Source organism: Sapajus apella, unplaced genomic scaffold (genome assembly GCF_009761245.1).
Source record: "Sapajus apella isolate SASKATOON/1434 unplaced genomic scaffold, GSC_monkey_1.0 scaffold43, whole genome shotgun sequence".
Classification (NCBI taxonomy): Eukaryota; Metazoa; Chordata; class Mammalia; order Primates; family Cebidae; genus Sapajus; species Sapajus apella.
The window spans coordinates 15686645-15701284 of NW_022436983.1; the positions used below are offsets into that span (position 1 = coordinate 15686645).

The 14640-nt window shown below is 58.8% G+C and overlaps 1 protein-coding gene across 1 annotated transcript in view; it reads left to right on the forward strand.

Annotated features, from left to right (window-relative positions):
• The window catches only part of EPHA8 (EPH receptor A8), a 38725-nt gene extending 24366 nt beyond the window's left edge, over window positions 1–14359 (forward strand). Inside the window, exons 6-17 of the mRNA XM_032300733.1 lie at window positions 3931–4055; window positions 4129–4291; window positions 6060–6153; window positions 6919–6986; window positions 8109–8273; window positions 8456–8641; window positions 8932–8993; window positions 9618–9827; window positions 11336–11485; window positions 11578–11768; window positions 12029–12205; window positions 12371–14359. Coding sequence (XP_032156624.1) covers window positions 3931–4055; window positions 4129–4291; window positions 6060–6153; window positions 6919–6986; window positions 8109–8273; window positions 8456–8641; window positions 8932–8993; window positions 9618–9827; window positions 11336–11485; window positions 11578–11768; window positions 12029–12205; window positions 12371–12485 — 1706 coding nt within the window. The 3' untranslated portion in view covers window positions 12486–14359. The remainder of the gene's footprint in view (window positions 1–3930; window positions 4056–4128; window positions 4292–6059; window positions 6154–6918; window positions 6987–8108; window positions 8274–8455; window positions 8642–8931; window positions 8994–9617; window positions 9828–11335; window positions 11486–11577; window positions 11769–12028; window positions 12206–12370) is intronic.
• The last annotated feature ends 281 nt before the right edge of the window (window positions 14360–14640 follow it).

The following is a 14640-nucleotide window of genomic DNA, read 5'->3' on the forward strand; positions in this document are numbered from 1 at the left end:
TAGTACCTGCCTGAGGTCCTCTCAGGAGGCTTAAATGAGAGGAATGAAATTGCTTAGCCCAGCACCTGGCCCGTGGTAAATGCTCAATAAATGTCATTAAAAAACAAAATCACTCTGATGATCATTTTCCAGAACAGCTGCTACAGCTGCCCCTGGGATAGACTTGGCTGCACTGGCTTGGACCACAGTCATTTCTCTCTCTGTTTCTGGCCAGTTGGTGGGCTGAATTCACCCCCTGGAACCTCTTTCTTCCCAAACTCTGGAGGATCCTGCCTGTCAAGTAACAGCCTGACCCAAGAGCCCATCCTGTTAGCAGCCACCCTCACCTGTGCCCAGGATCCTCGGCCCCCACCCACCGTCTCCTCCCCAAACCATGCAGCCCTGGTCCCACAGACACCACCCCTACCATGTTACAGAGGAAGAGACAGGTCTGAGGCCAGGCACGGTGGCTCACGCCTGTAATCCCAGCACTTTGGGAGGCTGAGGCTGGCAGATCACGAGGTCAAGAGATCGAGACCGTCCTGGCCAACATGGTGAAATCCTGTCTCTACTAAAAATATAAAAATTAGCTGGGTGTGGTGGCAGGCACCTGTAGTCCCAGCTACTCGGGAGGCTGAAGTAGGAGAATCGCTTGAACCCGGGAGGTGGAGGTTACAGTGAACCAAGATCGTACCACTGCACTCCAGCCTGGTGACAGAGAGAGACTCCATCTCAAAAAAGAAAAAAAAAAAAAAAAAAAAAAAAAAAAAACGGCGGCGGGGAGACCCACCCAGAGCCACCTGACAAAGGAAGTGGCAGAGGCAGGGCTCAAACCCAGGTCTGTGTCATTCCCAAGAGGAGCAGGTTGCCCCAACTCTTAATTCTGGGCACACCGCTCCCTGCTGCCGGCCATTCATCCCTTCAGAAGATTCCCTCATTCCACAGCCCTCATAGAGCACCCACTAAATGCCAAGCAAGGCACCAGGTGCTGGCAACACAGAGAGTGACCTACGTGCCCCGTGGTAGAGCCCAGCCCTGGCCCACCAGTCTCTAGCCACCTGAGGGCCCTGGCAGGACAAAGAGCAAACTAAACCCCTCCCTAGAACTTCCCTTCCGGCCACCAGACCGTTTCTCTTCCTACAAGAACCTTTCTGCCCGAGCCTGGCAGATCTACTTTCTCTCTGCTCTGGGCCTTCTCCGTGTCTTTCCTTGCCTCTCCCCAGAAATCAGCACCCTCATGTGGCCACATCCATGAGCGCCTCTCGCCCTTTCATTTCCTCCTCCTGGGAACACTTTTCTCTTGCTTCTGTGTCCCAGCCCACCCCACTTCCCATGGACCTGCGTGGCCTGTTCCTCTCCATCTTTGTAGCCTCACCTCCTCTAAATGGACTCTAAAGGTCATGGGTCCCTGGGAATGTCCTGTGTACCCAGGTCCATCTTTTCTGGGGGGCTATATCAGGGGTCACAACTTTGAATTCCACCTTAGTGCTGACAACCCCCAACTCGCGTCACCAGCGCAGACCTCTCCCCTGGGACCCAGCTGCCCACTCCCGTCTCCATGCTGACGTGTGAAAAACAAACAACCCTGCCCCACCCTAGGACATGGTGCTCCCAAACCCAAGCTGTCATTCTTGATGCTCGTGCATGTCACATCCATGCACCTGGGAGCCCCTATTGCCTAACCCCCATGAGATGGTCTCGAAGCACTCCTGAGTGAGCTTTACAGATAGAAGTGAGGGCCTGGCGCGGTGTCTCATGCCTATAATCCCAGCATTTTGGGAGGCCAAGGCAGGAGGATCGCTTGAGGCCAGGAGTTTGAGACCAGCTTAGGCAACATGGCAAGACCCATCTCTACAAAAAAACCTTTTTTTTTTTGAGTTGATGTCTCACTCTGTCACCCATGCTGGAGTGCAGTGGCACAATCACGGCTTGCTGCAGTCTTGACCTCCAGAGTCCAAGTGATCCTCCCACCTCAGCCCCCCAAGTAGCCGACCTAAGGCACACACCCCCATGCCCAGCTGATTTTTTCATTTTTGTAGAAATGGGGTCTCCCTATATTGCCCAGGCTGATCTGAAATTTCTGGGCTCAAGTGACCCTCCTGCCTCAGCCTCCCAAAGTCCTGGGATTACAGGCATGAGCCACTGTGCTCAGCCCCCCAAAAACTTTTTTAATGAAAATATGTGAGATCAAGATATCCTCAAAGCCCTTCACAGCCCAGGTGGAGTGACATGCAATTCAGACACTCTCAGGCCCAGTGTGGACCCACATGGCTTCGCCACTGCCCGGCTCTCCAGAGCACCTCTCTCCCTGGCTCACTCTCTTCTGGCCACGCTGGCCTCTGGTGCTCCTTCTCGAACACGCTGGGTCCTTCCCTGCTGCTAGGCGGTGGCCTGGCTTCTTCGGAATGACTCGCTCTTCCCCTGACATTCCCATGCCTGGCTCCTGTGTCCTGGAAGCTCCCCCAACCACCCCCACTGAAACAGCCCAGTGCCTTCCAGGCCCTGCGGAGCCCTTCTCCATCACAGCACCCTCTTCCTGCCTTTCCCAGCATCAGAAAAGCCCCCGTTCTCCTGTTTATTGGACTCCCTGTCTTCCTCCCTGGGACAGAAGCTCCTAGAGGGCTGCCTTGGGCACTGCAGTGTTCCTGGCTCCTAGTCCAGTGCCCAGCATATGATAGGCCCTCAGGAGCCTAGAGGATTAAGCAACAGCTCTGAGAAAATGAGGACTGTGCTCAAAGACCACCCGCTCCTGCCTGCGCCTCAGCCCTTCTCCCTTACCATCGCCTCTCCTCTATAACCAACTCCTCCCTGGAGCCCTTCTGGACGCAAAGCCCATTCTCCTCCCGCTGTGAGCCCTGGTCTCACTCTGTCTGCCCCCATCCCACAGCACCTCCTGCCTTGGTTTTTAAGAGACACAACATGTGTGTCCCTTGCAAACAGTGGCCTCATCGCATCCTTCCCTCTCCCTGGCAGGTAGTGCTTACTAGCTTCACTTAATAAAAGGGGATCTGGTGTCCACAGACAGCACGTGACTTACCCAGGGTCCCAGCTAGCAAGGGAGGGGGCCGAGTCCCGAACCCACGCCTGGCTCCCAGACTGACGGGTTTTCTCCGGACCACACCCTTCCAGTTCAACTCTGGAGCTGCTGCTTAATTTCTCATGCCAGACTCAGTAGCATTTATTGGGCACCTAGTGTGTGCAGTCCCTGCCCTCAGGGAGATCCAGTTGTGCTGGGGATGCCCAGACATGACGGGAGACTTGGTCACGTGGGGCAGAGAGTCAGAACTCAGGGTGAGCAGAGGGGAGGAGGAGGCCTGAGGGCTGGAGGGGCAGGGGGGACAGGGCAGTTCCCTCTGTTTGGCTTTGGCTGTGTCTGACGGCTCCCAGCACACTCCCCTCCGGGCTGACGGCACCTGAGCCAGGAGAGAGGGCTGCATGAAGAAAGGCGTGGGTGACTCCGTCAGAAGTGGGTGGGATGGGTGGGCGACCAAGTGTGACTGGGAGAATACTTGGAGCGCAGCTCATCCCCTTCCCTCAGCATCCAGAGCTGTCCCAGCTACGCCCCCCAAACCCAGGCAGTGAGGGGCCAGTTCCTCCATTCTTCCCACACTTATTTCTCCTGACCTTTCCACCTTCCTCAAGCTCTCCCAGGCAGCTGGTCCACACTGGGTCCTGGGTTGGGGAAGGAGGCTCAGACCTCTTCTTGGCCAAGCCATCCCCAGCATCCCAGACCAAGCCAGGCCACGCTGACCCCAGGGGACTGACCCCAAGTGGCCACCAGCGATTTGTTGGGGAGAACTGGAGGATGCTGGCTGTCTTGGGGCTGGGGCAGGGCCGTGTGGAAGCTGAGCAGGGCTGGAACCAGGATCCCAGGGTGGAGCCTGGGCAGGGGTGGGAGAGAGGCCATGCCTTGTCTCCCGTTGGCGCTTCTGACGGGTTCGGCCGCCCCAGCCCCGTCCCAGGTGGTGGTGATCCGACAGGAGCGGGCGGGGCAGACCAGCGTCTCGCTGCTGTGGCAGGAGCCCGAGCAGCCCAACGGCATCATCCTGGAGTATGAGATCAAGTACTACGAGAAGGTACCGAGGGCAGGACGCGGCGGGAGGGGCTGGGCCAGCGGGGCAGGGCCCACTGACCAGCATCCCGTGGCAGGACAAGGAGATGCAGAGCTACTCCACCCTCAAGGCCGTCACCACCAGAGCCACCGTCTCCGGCCTGAAGCCGGGCACGCGCTACGTGTTCCAGGTCCGAGCTCGCACCTCGGCGGGCTGCGGCCGCTTCAGCCAGGCCATGGAGGTGGAGACTGGGAAACCCCGTGAGTGCAGGGAGTGGGAGGGTTTGGGCGCAGAGTAGCCCAGGCACCAGGACTCCGGGCTGGAGGGGGAGGTGGCCGAGGAGAAAGCTAGTGCAGGCTGAGCTGGTGCCAATGCAGGGCTTCTGTTTCCTTGCCCTGCCGAGTGGTGCCGTTGGAGTTTTTTCTTTTTCTTTCTTTCTTTCTTATTTTTTTTTGAGGTGGAGTTTCACTCTGCCACTCTGGCTGGAGTGCAGTGGTGTGATCTTGGCTCACTGTAGCTTCTGCCTCCCGGGTTCAAGGGATTCCTTCTGCCTCAGCCTCCAGAGTAGCTGGGATGACAGGTTCAAAACACCACACCTGACTAATTTTTTTTTTAGATAGAGTCTTGCTCCGTTGCCCAGGCTGGAGTGTAGTGGCATAATCTCTGCTCACTGCAACCTCTGCCTCCTGGGTTCAAGCGATTTTCCTGACTCAGCCTCCTGAATAGCTGGGATTACAGGCACCTGCCACTGTGGCTGGCTAATTTTTGTATTTTTAGTAGAGATGGGGTTTCACCATCTTGGCCAGGCTGGTCTCGAACCCCTGACCTTGTGATCCACTCTCCTGACCTTGTGATCCACTCGCCTCAGCCTCCCAAAGTGCTAGGATTACAGGCGTGAGCCACTGCGCGTTGCCTGATTTTTGTGTATTTAATAGAAATGGGGTTTCACCATGTTGAGCAGGCTGGTTTTGAACTCCTGACCTCAGGTGATCTGCCTGCCTTGGCCTCCCAACGTGCTGGGATTATAGGCATGAACCACCGCACCTGGCCTCTGTCGGCATTTTCACAGGTGAAAAACAGGCTCAGAGAAGGATGGTTGCTTGCCTAAGGTGGCAGAGCTGGTGATAGCCCCGCTTCTCACACGCGCGCGCACACACACACACACACACACACACACACACACGGGCTGGTACTGAGATCAGTGTCAGGGTCTGGGACAAGCAGCATCAGCCTCACCTGGGCACTTAACAAAAATTCGAATTCCCAATCCTTACCCCAGCCCTTCAGAAACCCTGCGGTGGGGCCCAGCCATTTGAGTTTTCACACGCCCTCGGTGATCCCCAGGCACTGCCACATTTGGGACCCTCTGACTTTGAGGCTGTCCCTTTCACTCTCCTCCTGCGCCAATCTCCAGCCTGAGTCAGGTCTCCCATCTGAGCAACTGCCGCGAGGGGGAGCTAGGGCAGAGCTCGTGACCGCCCACCTGGCACTCCCTGGGCGTCTGACTCCCTGGCGTCTGAGTGCCTCTGGTGCTCATAGGCCTGGCACCCCCTCGAGACCACCCGGATGGGAATCCTGAGCCCTCCATCCTATTTACTGTGTGGCCTCAAGTCAATTCCTCGAGTTCTCTGAGCCTCAGCTTTCCCTCTGAAAACTGAAGATAGTGCTGGGGTCTCCCTGGAAGGGACGAGGGCAGGGTTTACTGAGGGGTAAATCACTGTCAGGGTAGCAGGAAGGACAAGGGTTTATTGGCTCAGAGGACATGCGACTCTCCCCCTGTCCCGCAGTCCCAGGAAGCAGCAGCACCAGCATTAGGAAGCCGGCAGCCAGGTCTCAAGGGCTTGAAGAGGAAGCTTAGCAGAGGGTGGGGTGGGAGCAGAGGAGGAGCTGGCCTACACCCTGACTGACTCTGGGCTGCCTCCCCACTGGCCCCAGGGTCCCAGCCAGGGAGGCTCCACAGGCTGCCAGAGCCCTGGGCCCAAGGTCGGGGCTGAGAGTCTGGTCCCCTGACTTTGGCTTTCCCTGCAGGGCCCCGCTATGACACCAGGACCATTGTCTGGATCTGCCTGACGCTCATCACGGGACTGGTGGTGCTTCTGCTCCTGCTCATCTGCAAGAAGAGGTGGGTGGTCTGGCCTAGCCGCCCCCAGCCCCTCCTCTCAAGCACCGTGCCTCCCGCCTGCTCCCGGCCCCACCGAACCAGTGGTCCCCATGTGTCTGGGGCTGGCTCACTTACAAACACATCATCTCATTTAACCCAATGACATGCCAGTGATGTAGAGATACTGACCTCACTTTGCAGGTGAGTAAATTGGGGATCAGAGAGGTTAGGCTTCTTGCCAAAATCACACAGCTGATAGTTGCCGGAGCTGGGACGTGAGCCTTGGTCTGTCAAACTAAAGCTCATACTCTCAGTTACCTTCTCCTCTCCACTCCCTTCCGGAGGGAGGTGGAGGCAGGATAGTCTGTGGGCTTCCGATCCCAGACACTGAGAATTGTAAGGATCATTAACTGATGGAGAGAAAGGGAGGGGCTTGCCAAGGTCTCCCAGTGGAGTTGGTTGCAGAAGCCTCATCTCCCAACGCCCCCACCCAGGGTGCTTTCACATAACACGGGGCTAGCAGCATCGTAGACTTTGCCAAGAGGATCAGGTGGACTTGAGAACATTTTGAGGATCCCACCGTGCTTGTGACCATCATAGCTGTCACAGTTAGTTGAGTGGAGAGCCTGAGCTCAAGGACTCTCCCCTGCAGACTTTGTAAGGAGCAGGAACTGACTTGTCAGGAGAAGGGGCATGAAAAGAGATGCCATGACTTGTCCCCTGGTTGGGGTCAGGTCCGGGCTAGGGATGGCCTGACCTCAGGGAGGGCGGTGCCCTCCTCCGCAGGCACTGTGGCTACAGCAAGGCCTTCCAGGACTCGGACGAGGAGAAGATGCACTATCAGAATGGACAGGGTGAGTGCAGGGCCCAGAGGCCTGGGGCAGAGGGAGGGTCGCAGGGGGACCCAGTGTGAGACTGGGGTGTCGCAGGTGGGAAGGAGGAAGGTGCCCATTGAAGAGACCAGAGCCCCAGACACAGACTCCAGGATGTCACAGAGACCTGGTGCCCCAGAGGGCAGTGCCGCTCACCCGTCTGGGACTGTCAGACTCCATTCAGGATGCTAGAGACCCTCTCTCCGAGGAAGGGCGCACATCTGTATATGATTTTGGCGGGAAGGTTCATACACTCTCGGACAAGAGCCCCTACTATGGAGGGATTTTCAGGATCCTGTAGAGATCCCAGGAAACAAGGCACATCTGGGGCCACCTTCCTCCACGCCCCACTCCTGTGCCCATGGCAGACAGCAGCTTCAAGCATGTTGCTGATTCACACCAGGCCCGGGTGCAGCCTGGGATTCCTCCTTAACTATTTTTTAAAATTTATTTATTTATTTTTCCTGAGATGGAGTCTCACTCTGTCACCCAGGCTGGAGTGCAGTGGCTCAGTATCAGCTCACTGCAACCTCTGCCTCCGGAGTTCAAGAAATTCTCCTGCCTCAGCCTCCCCAGTAGCTGGGACTACAGGCATGCGCCTCCATGCCCAGCTGATTTTTGTATTTTCAGTACAGATGGGGTTTCACCATGTTGGCCAGGCTGGTCTCCAACTTCTGACCTCAAGTGATCTGCCCGCCTCGGCCTCCCAAAATGCTGGGATTCTAGGCATGAGCCACTGTGTCCGGCCAGAAACTATTTTCAATGAATCAAAGTTGACCCTTGTGGCAAAAACTTATTTTAGCTACACCCCTACCCCAGAACAATTTAGAAAGATCTCAAGGACTGTAACAGTGACCCCAGAAAAGGACAGACATGCCCAGAACTCACTGGAGACTCCAAAATCCCATAGAAACTCCAGAGCGACTCCATGGAGACCCCACTTCCACTTGGGAAGCACTCATGGGGTGCATGCTGTTTGCTACCACATCCAGAGATTGCCAGAGACACCCTTCCCCCCACCTCAGACCCATCCCAGGCCCAGGGAATGCCGGCAGAGAGAAATCCCTCCTGGACCCCACTGAAGGCTCTTCTCCCGCCCCTCAGCACCCCCACCTGTCTTCCTGCCCCTGCACCACCCCCCGGGAAAGCTCCCAGAGCCCCAGTTCTATGCGGAACCCCACACCTACGAGGAGCCAGGCCGGGCGGGCCGCAGTTTCACCCGGGAGATCGAGGCCTCCAGGATCCACATTGAGAAAATCATCGGCTCTGGTAAGTCTCGGGGGTTGTGAGGGCAGAGACAGCACGGGCAAGGTGGTGGCGGGGTTACCCAGGGCAAAGGAAGAGTGTGACCCAGGGGCCTGGCAGGCCCAGGGGGTACAAGAGCCTGGGAGGCTGGGGGAGTCTGAGGGTCCCACTGACCTCCCCCGCCTGCCCCTCTCGGGGGTCTGCAGGAGAGTCGGGGGAAGTCTGCTATGGGAGGCTGCGGGTGCCAGGGCAGCGGGATGTGCCCGTGGCAATTAAGGCCCTCAAAGCCGGCTACACCGAGAGACAGCGGCGGGACTTCCTGAGCGAGGCATCCATCATGGGGCAATTCGACCACCCCAACATCATCCGCCTCGAGGGTGTCGTCACCCGAGGTAGGTGCCAGGCAGGGACAGCCTCACCCTGCAGTGCCCCTCCTGCCTGGACAGGCCTCTGCGTCTGTCCCCTCATCCATCCTGCTCTGCCCCGCCTGACCCTGTCCTGTTGGCTCAGGTCCCCAAATGACTCGGGGTGCTCAGAGCCTGAGACCCCAGTGGAAACCCGAGGCACCCTGGGGCTTCCAGTGCCGGCACAGGCCCTGGGATGGCGGTATGCTTCTGGGGTCTCTGGTCAGCAACCCTGAGCCCCAAACCAAGAGCCACCCTCTCCCCACCGCCTGCCCCAGGCCGCCTGGCGATGATCGTGACGGAGTACATGGAGAACGGTTCTCTGGATGCCTTCCTGAGGGTGTGTCCTGCCCCCACCTCTTGCATGGCTTGGGGAGGGGGTCCAGTTTGGGTGCTGGGAGATAGTGCGAAGCCCTCTAGCCCCTCTCCCTGGCTTGGACATCACAGCAGGCCTGGGGGACCAGAGGCAGGTGTAGGGAGGAGGTCTTTAAGATCGGCCAATCAAACTGCCTTTCCGCCCCAATCTCATGAAAGTCCCTTTGTTCCACGGGGTCCTGCTGCCCTGCACACAAGCTGAGGGGGTGCTCCTGTGGGAATCCAGGCCCCACCCAGTTGGGGGGCATGCTGGCTGTGGGGGAGACAGCTGGATTCCCAGCTCCTACCCTGCTGTTTCTTTGCTGGGTGCCCTTAGGCACAGAGCTTAACCTCTCTGGGCCTCCATCTCTCATTCCGCAAAATGGTTAAGCAGTCATTGCAGCCCCACCTACCTGGCAGGGTCGCTGTGAGGGTAAATGAGACCGTGAGACTTACCCTTAACTGCAAGGTACTTCAGAAGCAGTGAAGCTCTTGGTAAATTGCAACTTGCGTCTCAACTCGAGAGCATCATGCAGATGGGAGGGGTTCCTGTTCACGGACCAGGCGCCTCGCGGGGCCTTCCTGAAACCCAAGCCATGTCCCCCTGCAGACCCACGACGGGCAGTTCAGCATCATGCAGCTGCTGGGCATGCTCAGAGGCGTGGGTGCCGGCATGCATTACCTCTCAGACCTGGGCTACGTCCACCGAGACCTGGCCGCCCGCAATGTCCTGGTGGACAGCAACCTGGTCTGCAAGGTGTCAGACTTCGGGCTCTCACGGGTGCTGGAGGACGACCCCGATGCTGCCTACACCACCACGGTGCGTAGCCCACACTCTTTCCCGCTAGATGGAGGGGCGGGGAGGGGCGCCAGGGGCACCCAGGGCCCGACAGCTCTTCTGCACGTAGTTGAATGAAGTTGGCGGTTTCCGGGTGGCCCCCAACCTGGGGCACACCCTGTTTCTCCTCTTCACGCCAGTTCCTTTTCCTGGGAAATGGGAACAGCCTTGCCTGCCTTTCCTCTGTCACTGAGAGGACCAGGGAGACCCCAGGGCTGGTCCCCACGGCCACTTACTCGCTCACCAGGAGACTTCAGGAGGGTGGGAATCTACCTGAATCGCAGCCAGACTCCACATCTGTCTCTAGAGTTTGCCTGAACACCAGCTGTTTTCAAATGTGTTCTGTGGAGATTTGGGCTTCTCTAGAGGTGCCTTAGGAGCAGCCTTAAAGGCAGGAGCTGAGTGCGCAGGGGGGCAATTTCCACCCCAGCTCCAACAGGACCCCTCCCTTAGCCTCTGTCCCATAGCCTCTGAGTAAGGTTTTGAATAGAGGAAGGTCCTGTGACAATGAAAGAAGGAAGGAAGGGAGTGAGGGATTGAGTGCAGAGAGGGAGGGAAGAAAGGAGGCGGGGGGAAGGAAGGCAGGAAGGAAGGAAGGGAAGGAGGGAAGGAGGGCGGGAAGAAGGAAGGGAGGAGAGAGGGAGGGAAGAAGGAAGGAGGGAAGTAGATAGGAGAGAAGGAAGGATGGAGCTAGGGAAGGATGGAAGGAGGGAGGGAAAGGGGAGAGGAAGGGAGGGAGGGAGGGGGAGGGAAAGAGGAAAGGAGGAAAGAAGAGGGGAGGGGAGGAGAGAGGAGAGGAAGGAAGGGAAGGAAGGAAGGGAAGGAAAGACAGAGGGAAAAAGGGAGGGAAGGAAGGAGGGAAAAAGGGAGGGAAGGAAGGAGGGAAAAAGGAAGGAAGGAGGAAGAAAGGGAGAGAGGAGGAAGGGAAGGAGGAAGGAAGGAAGGAAAAGGAAAGGAAGGAGGAAATGAGGGACAGGGAAGGAAGGAGGGAAGGGGAAGAAGGAGGGAAGAAGTGGGGGAGGAAGGGAGGGAGAGAGGGAGGGAGAAAGGAAGAAAGGAAGGAGAAAAGGAAGGAAGGAGGGAGGAAAGGAAGAAAGGGAGGAAGAAGGGAAGGGAGGAAAGAAGGGCAGAAGGAAGGAGGGAAAGAAGGGAGGAAGAAAAGAAGGGCAGGGAGGAGAAAGGAGAAGGAAGCGGGGGAAGAGAAGGAAGAGGAAGAGTTGGAAAGTGACGAGGCCGTGTCCCTGAGGCCCCTCGGCATGTGACTGGTGCTGGCAGAGTACCTGCTGTGTCCGGCGCCCTCGCTCCTTCCTCCCTCTTCACAGCGGCTCTCAAGGGCCCTCCCTCAGGACAGGCGCTCTGGGAAGGTAGGGGCTGTGTTGCCCCTCTGGACTGGGAAATGGGACCCCGGGCTTCTGCTCTCTGACTTGGAGGGCTCGGGGGACTCCCTGCCAGGCCTGGGCAGCCCCTGGACGCTTGTGTGTCCATCGCAGGGCGGGAAGATCCCCATCCGCTGGACGGCCCCAGAGGCCATTGCCTTCCGCACCTTCTCCTCAGCCAGCGACGTGTGGAGCTTCGGCGTGGTCATGTGGGAGGTGCTGGCCTACGGGGAGCGGCCCTACTGGAACATGACCAACCGGGATGTGAGTGCGGGGCCCCGGTGGGAATGGCCTCAGACGGTGGGGTCTCAGGGTTGGGGGAGGAACAGCTGAGCCCAGCGCCGCATCCCCTGCAGGTCATCAGCTCTGTAGAGGAGGGGTACCGCCTGCCTGCGCCCATGGGCTGTCCCCGGGCCCTGCACCAGCTCATGCTTGACTGCTGGCACAAGGACCGGGCGCAGCGGCCTCGCTTCTCCCAGATCGTCAGTGTCCTCGACGCGCTGATCCGCAGCCCCGAGAGCCTCAGAGCCACCGCCACTGTCAGCAGGTGCCTGGCGCCCACCCAGCTCCATTGAGGCCTGGCTGCCTCCCAGCATCGCCGCAGGCCCGTCTCAGGGACAGTTCATCCCTGACCCCTGGAGCAGACCCAGCCTGGGTCCCCAACCCCTGCCCTGCCTGGTCCCTTCCTCAGCCTGCTTCTTCCAGGGGTCCAGCCTCCTGAACCCTCTGCCCACTGCTGAGCCAATATGGAGGCTGAGGGTGACTGCAGACCCAGCAGGCCACTTACCACAGGCCCCTGTGCCTCAGGTGCCCACCCCCTGCCTTTGCCCGGAGCTGCTTTGACCTCCGAGGTGGCAGTGGTGGTGGCGGTGGAGGCCTCACCGTGGGGGACTGGCTGGACTCCATCCGCATGGGCCGGTACCGAGACCACTTTGCTGCGGGCGGCTACTCCTCTCTGGGCATGGTGCTACGCATGAACGCCCAGTGAGTGATGGGTGGGACTGGGGGCCCATGCGGGTGGGTGGGTGCAGGGTCGGGGAGCCAGAGGCAGGGCTGCCAGGGAGGCTGCAGGGACAGTCATAGCCCTGGTTGCATGCGCAGCTCCTGGCGTCCCAGACCCAGCTGGCCAGCAGCACCCTTCCTTCACAGGGACGTGCGTGCCCTGGGCATCACCCTCATGGGCCACCAGAAGAAGATCCTGGGCAGCATTCAGACGATGCGGGCCCAGCTAACCAGCACCCAGGGGCCCCGCCGGCACCTCTGACATGCAGCCGGCAGGGCCCAGGCAGCCACCAAGCCCGCCCCAGGTCATGCCAGTGGCAGAGGATGTGCAGGGCTGGCAGCAGGCAGGTCGGCCCCAGGCCTCTGCCCTCCTCTTGGGCGCTAGCGGGGCTGAAGGCTCTGCCGCAGGACCTGGAGTTATCAGGGGTCAGGCGCCTGGAAAGGGGTCTTTGGTGGCCAGCCTGGCCAGGACACCTGTCCCCCAGGGCAGGTGCCTTGTCTTTTCCAGAGCCGGGGGCCCCCATGCCACAGAGACCAACAGGGACATCACTGGCCTGCGTGCGTGTGTGTGTGTGTGTGTGTGTGTGTGTGTGTGTGTGTGGTGTTCTCACAAGGTCATAGGGGCCCATGTGAACAATGTGTGATCATGTGTGTCTGCCTCGAGTCTCCACATGGACATGTGCATGTTAGGAGCGTGTGCTTCTCTGTGAGGGCTGCAGGCACATGTGGGTGACAGTGGATGATGTGTCATGAATGAGGAGGTGTGTCACAAGTTTGTGAGCAGGGAACTCAGTGTGACACCGCCAGGTCCAGCACCCACAGGAACGGGGGAGAGGCTCATCCCTACATCCCCTTATGCCTGGAGGCTGGAGCCAGGAGCCCCTTCTGAACTGCACCAGCACCAGGCCCACCCTTGTCTCCGCCTGGGTGAGCCCACCCTGGCTGTATCTCAGGTCTGGGTCCTCCCTCCAGCTGAGGAGGCCACCTGCAGCCTCCACTCAGCTCCCACCACTGCTTCAACAGGAAAACAGGGTCCCCAGCCAGTCCCATGGGCTGCCTTCATGGACGCATCATGGCAGAACACACAAGAGGCCCGCAGCTGGGCTTGGCTGCCTGGCCAGGGTCAGGGACTCAGCAGCCCCCTCTAGCCTCTGATGCCTTTCCTCCACGGCCCAGGTCTCCTCACTCGAAGTCCTTTCTCGAACCTTTCACTTCCCAGCCCTGACACCTGCCCCTTGTCCCCAGGCCTAGGATCAGGGACCAGAGGATCGTAGCTTCTCAGCCCCCAGTCCACCCCTTCCTGTAGCATGTGGGGAGATCGAGGCCTGGAGAGAGGGGGGGATGCCCTGTCCCAGGTCACACAGCAACCAAGTGTCAGAGTTGGGGCTCCACCTCCCACCAAGGCTCTTGTCCCCATGCACCATTCCACATGGGTGCTGGGGGTGGAGGTGCCCTGGAAGCCCCTCCCCTCACACTGACCTCCCCTTACGGCCCACCAGGGTATGTAAATATCTCTTTTCTACCATGTCAGAATATTTTTTCCTCACTCCTGACAATGCAAAAATGGTCTTCAAAGCACATAAAAAGCACCAGGGTGAGAAAGCCCCATCCCAGGGGCCGTTTAGCAGGCAGGGTAGCAGGAACCCCACTGTGTGCCCCCTGCCAGCCCCAGAGGGAGGGGCGAGCCCAGCTCCCCAGCCCTGTCCCCCCTCCCCATAGCCAGCACAGCTATCCTGCGGGGACACCAGCACTGAGCCCCCTCTCCCTCCTGCAATAATTCGGGGAGCCTCAGCCCCGTCCAGGTGCCGTGGCCAGCTCGCTACACCTCTATATATTATATTACTATATAGCCGAGCTGTTCTTCCTTCCTATGGAAGTCGGAAACATGGTCAGAACACGATCTGGGGGGGGATCCTGTCTTCCTCCCCACCCCCACCCCACCCCACTCTTACCCGGTTTCTGGGCTCTGGATCCTCACAGTCATGGGGGCACTGTGGGCCTGGCACTTACAAAAGTGTGGCCCCTGCCTCCAGCATGGAGTCCCTCTCAGGGTCCCAGGGATCGGCCTCTCTGTGGTCTCCATCCTGACTCTTGACCTAACCCACAATGAGAATAAATTCTGCCTCATCTTTGCCTGTGTTCCCCAGTTTTTCTCCATCTCTACAACCTTGACTTCTCCTACTGGGGAAGGACCAACCTCATACTGAGTACCTACTGTTTGCATCCATCCATGTTTCTCCCCTCCGGTTTTCTCATCTGTCTGGGGAGGCAGGATTAGTGCATGCATTGTACATATGGGGACGCTGAGTCCTGGTTCAGCCAACCTGCCTGAAGCCAAGGACAGACAGGGGGATGAATCAGAACCTAGATTTTTCGCTCCCCAAAGCCCAGGCTCAGCTAGGAAACACCCCAGAGGC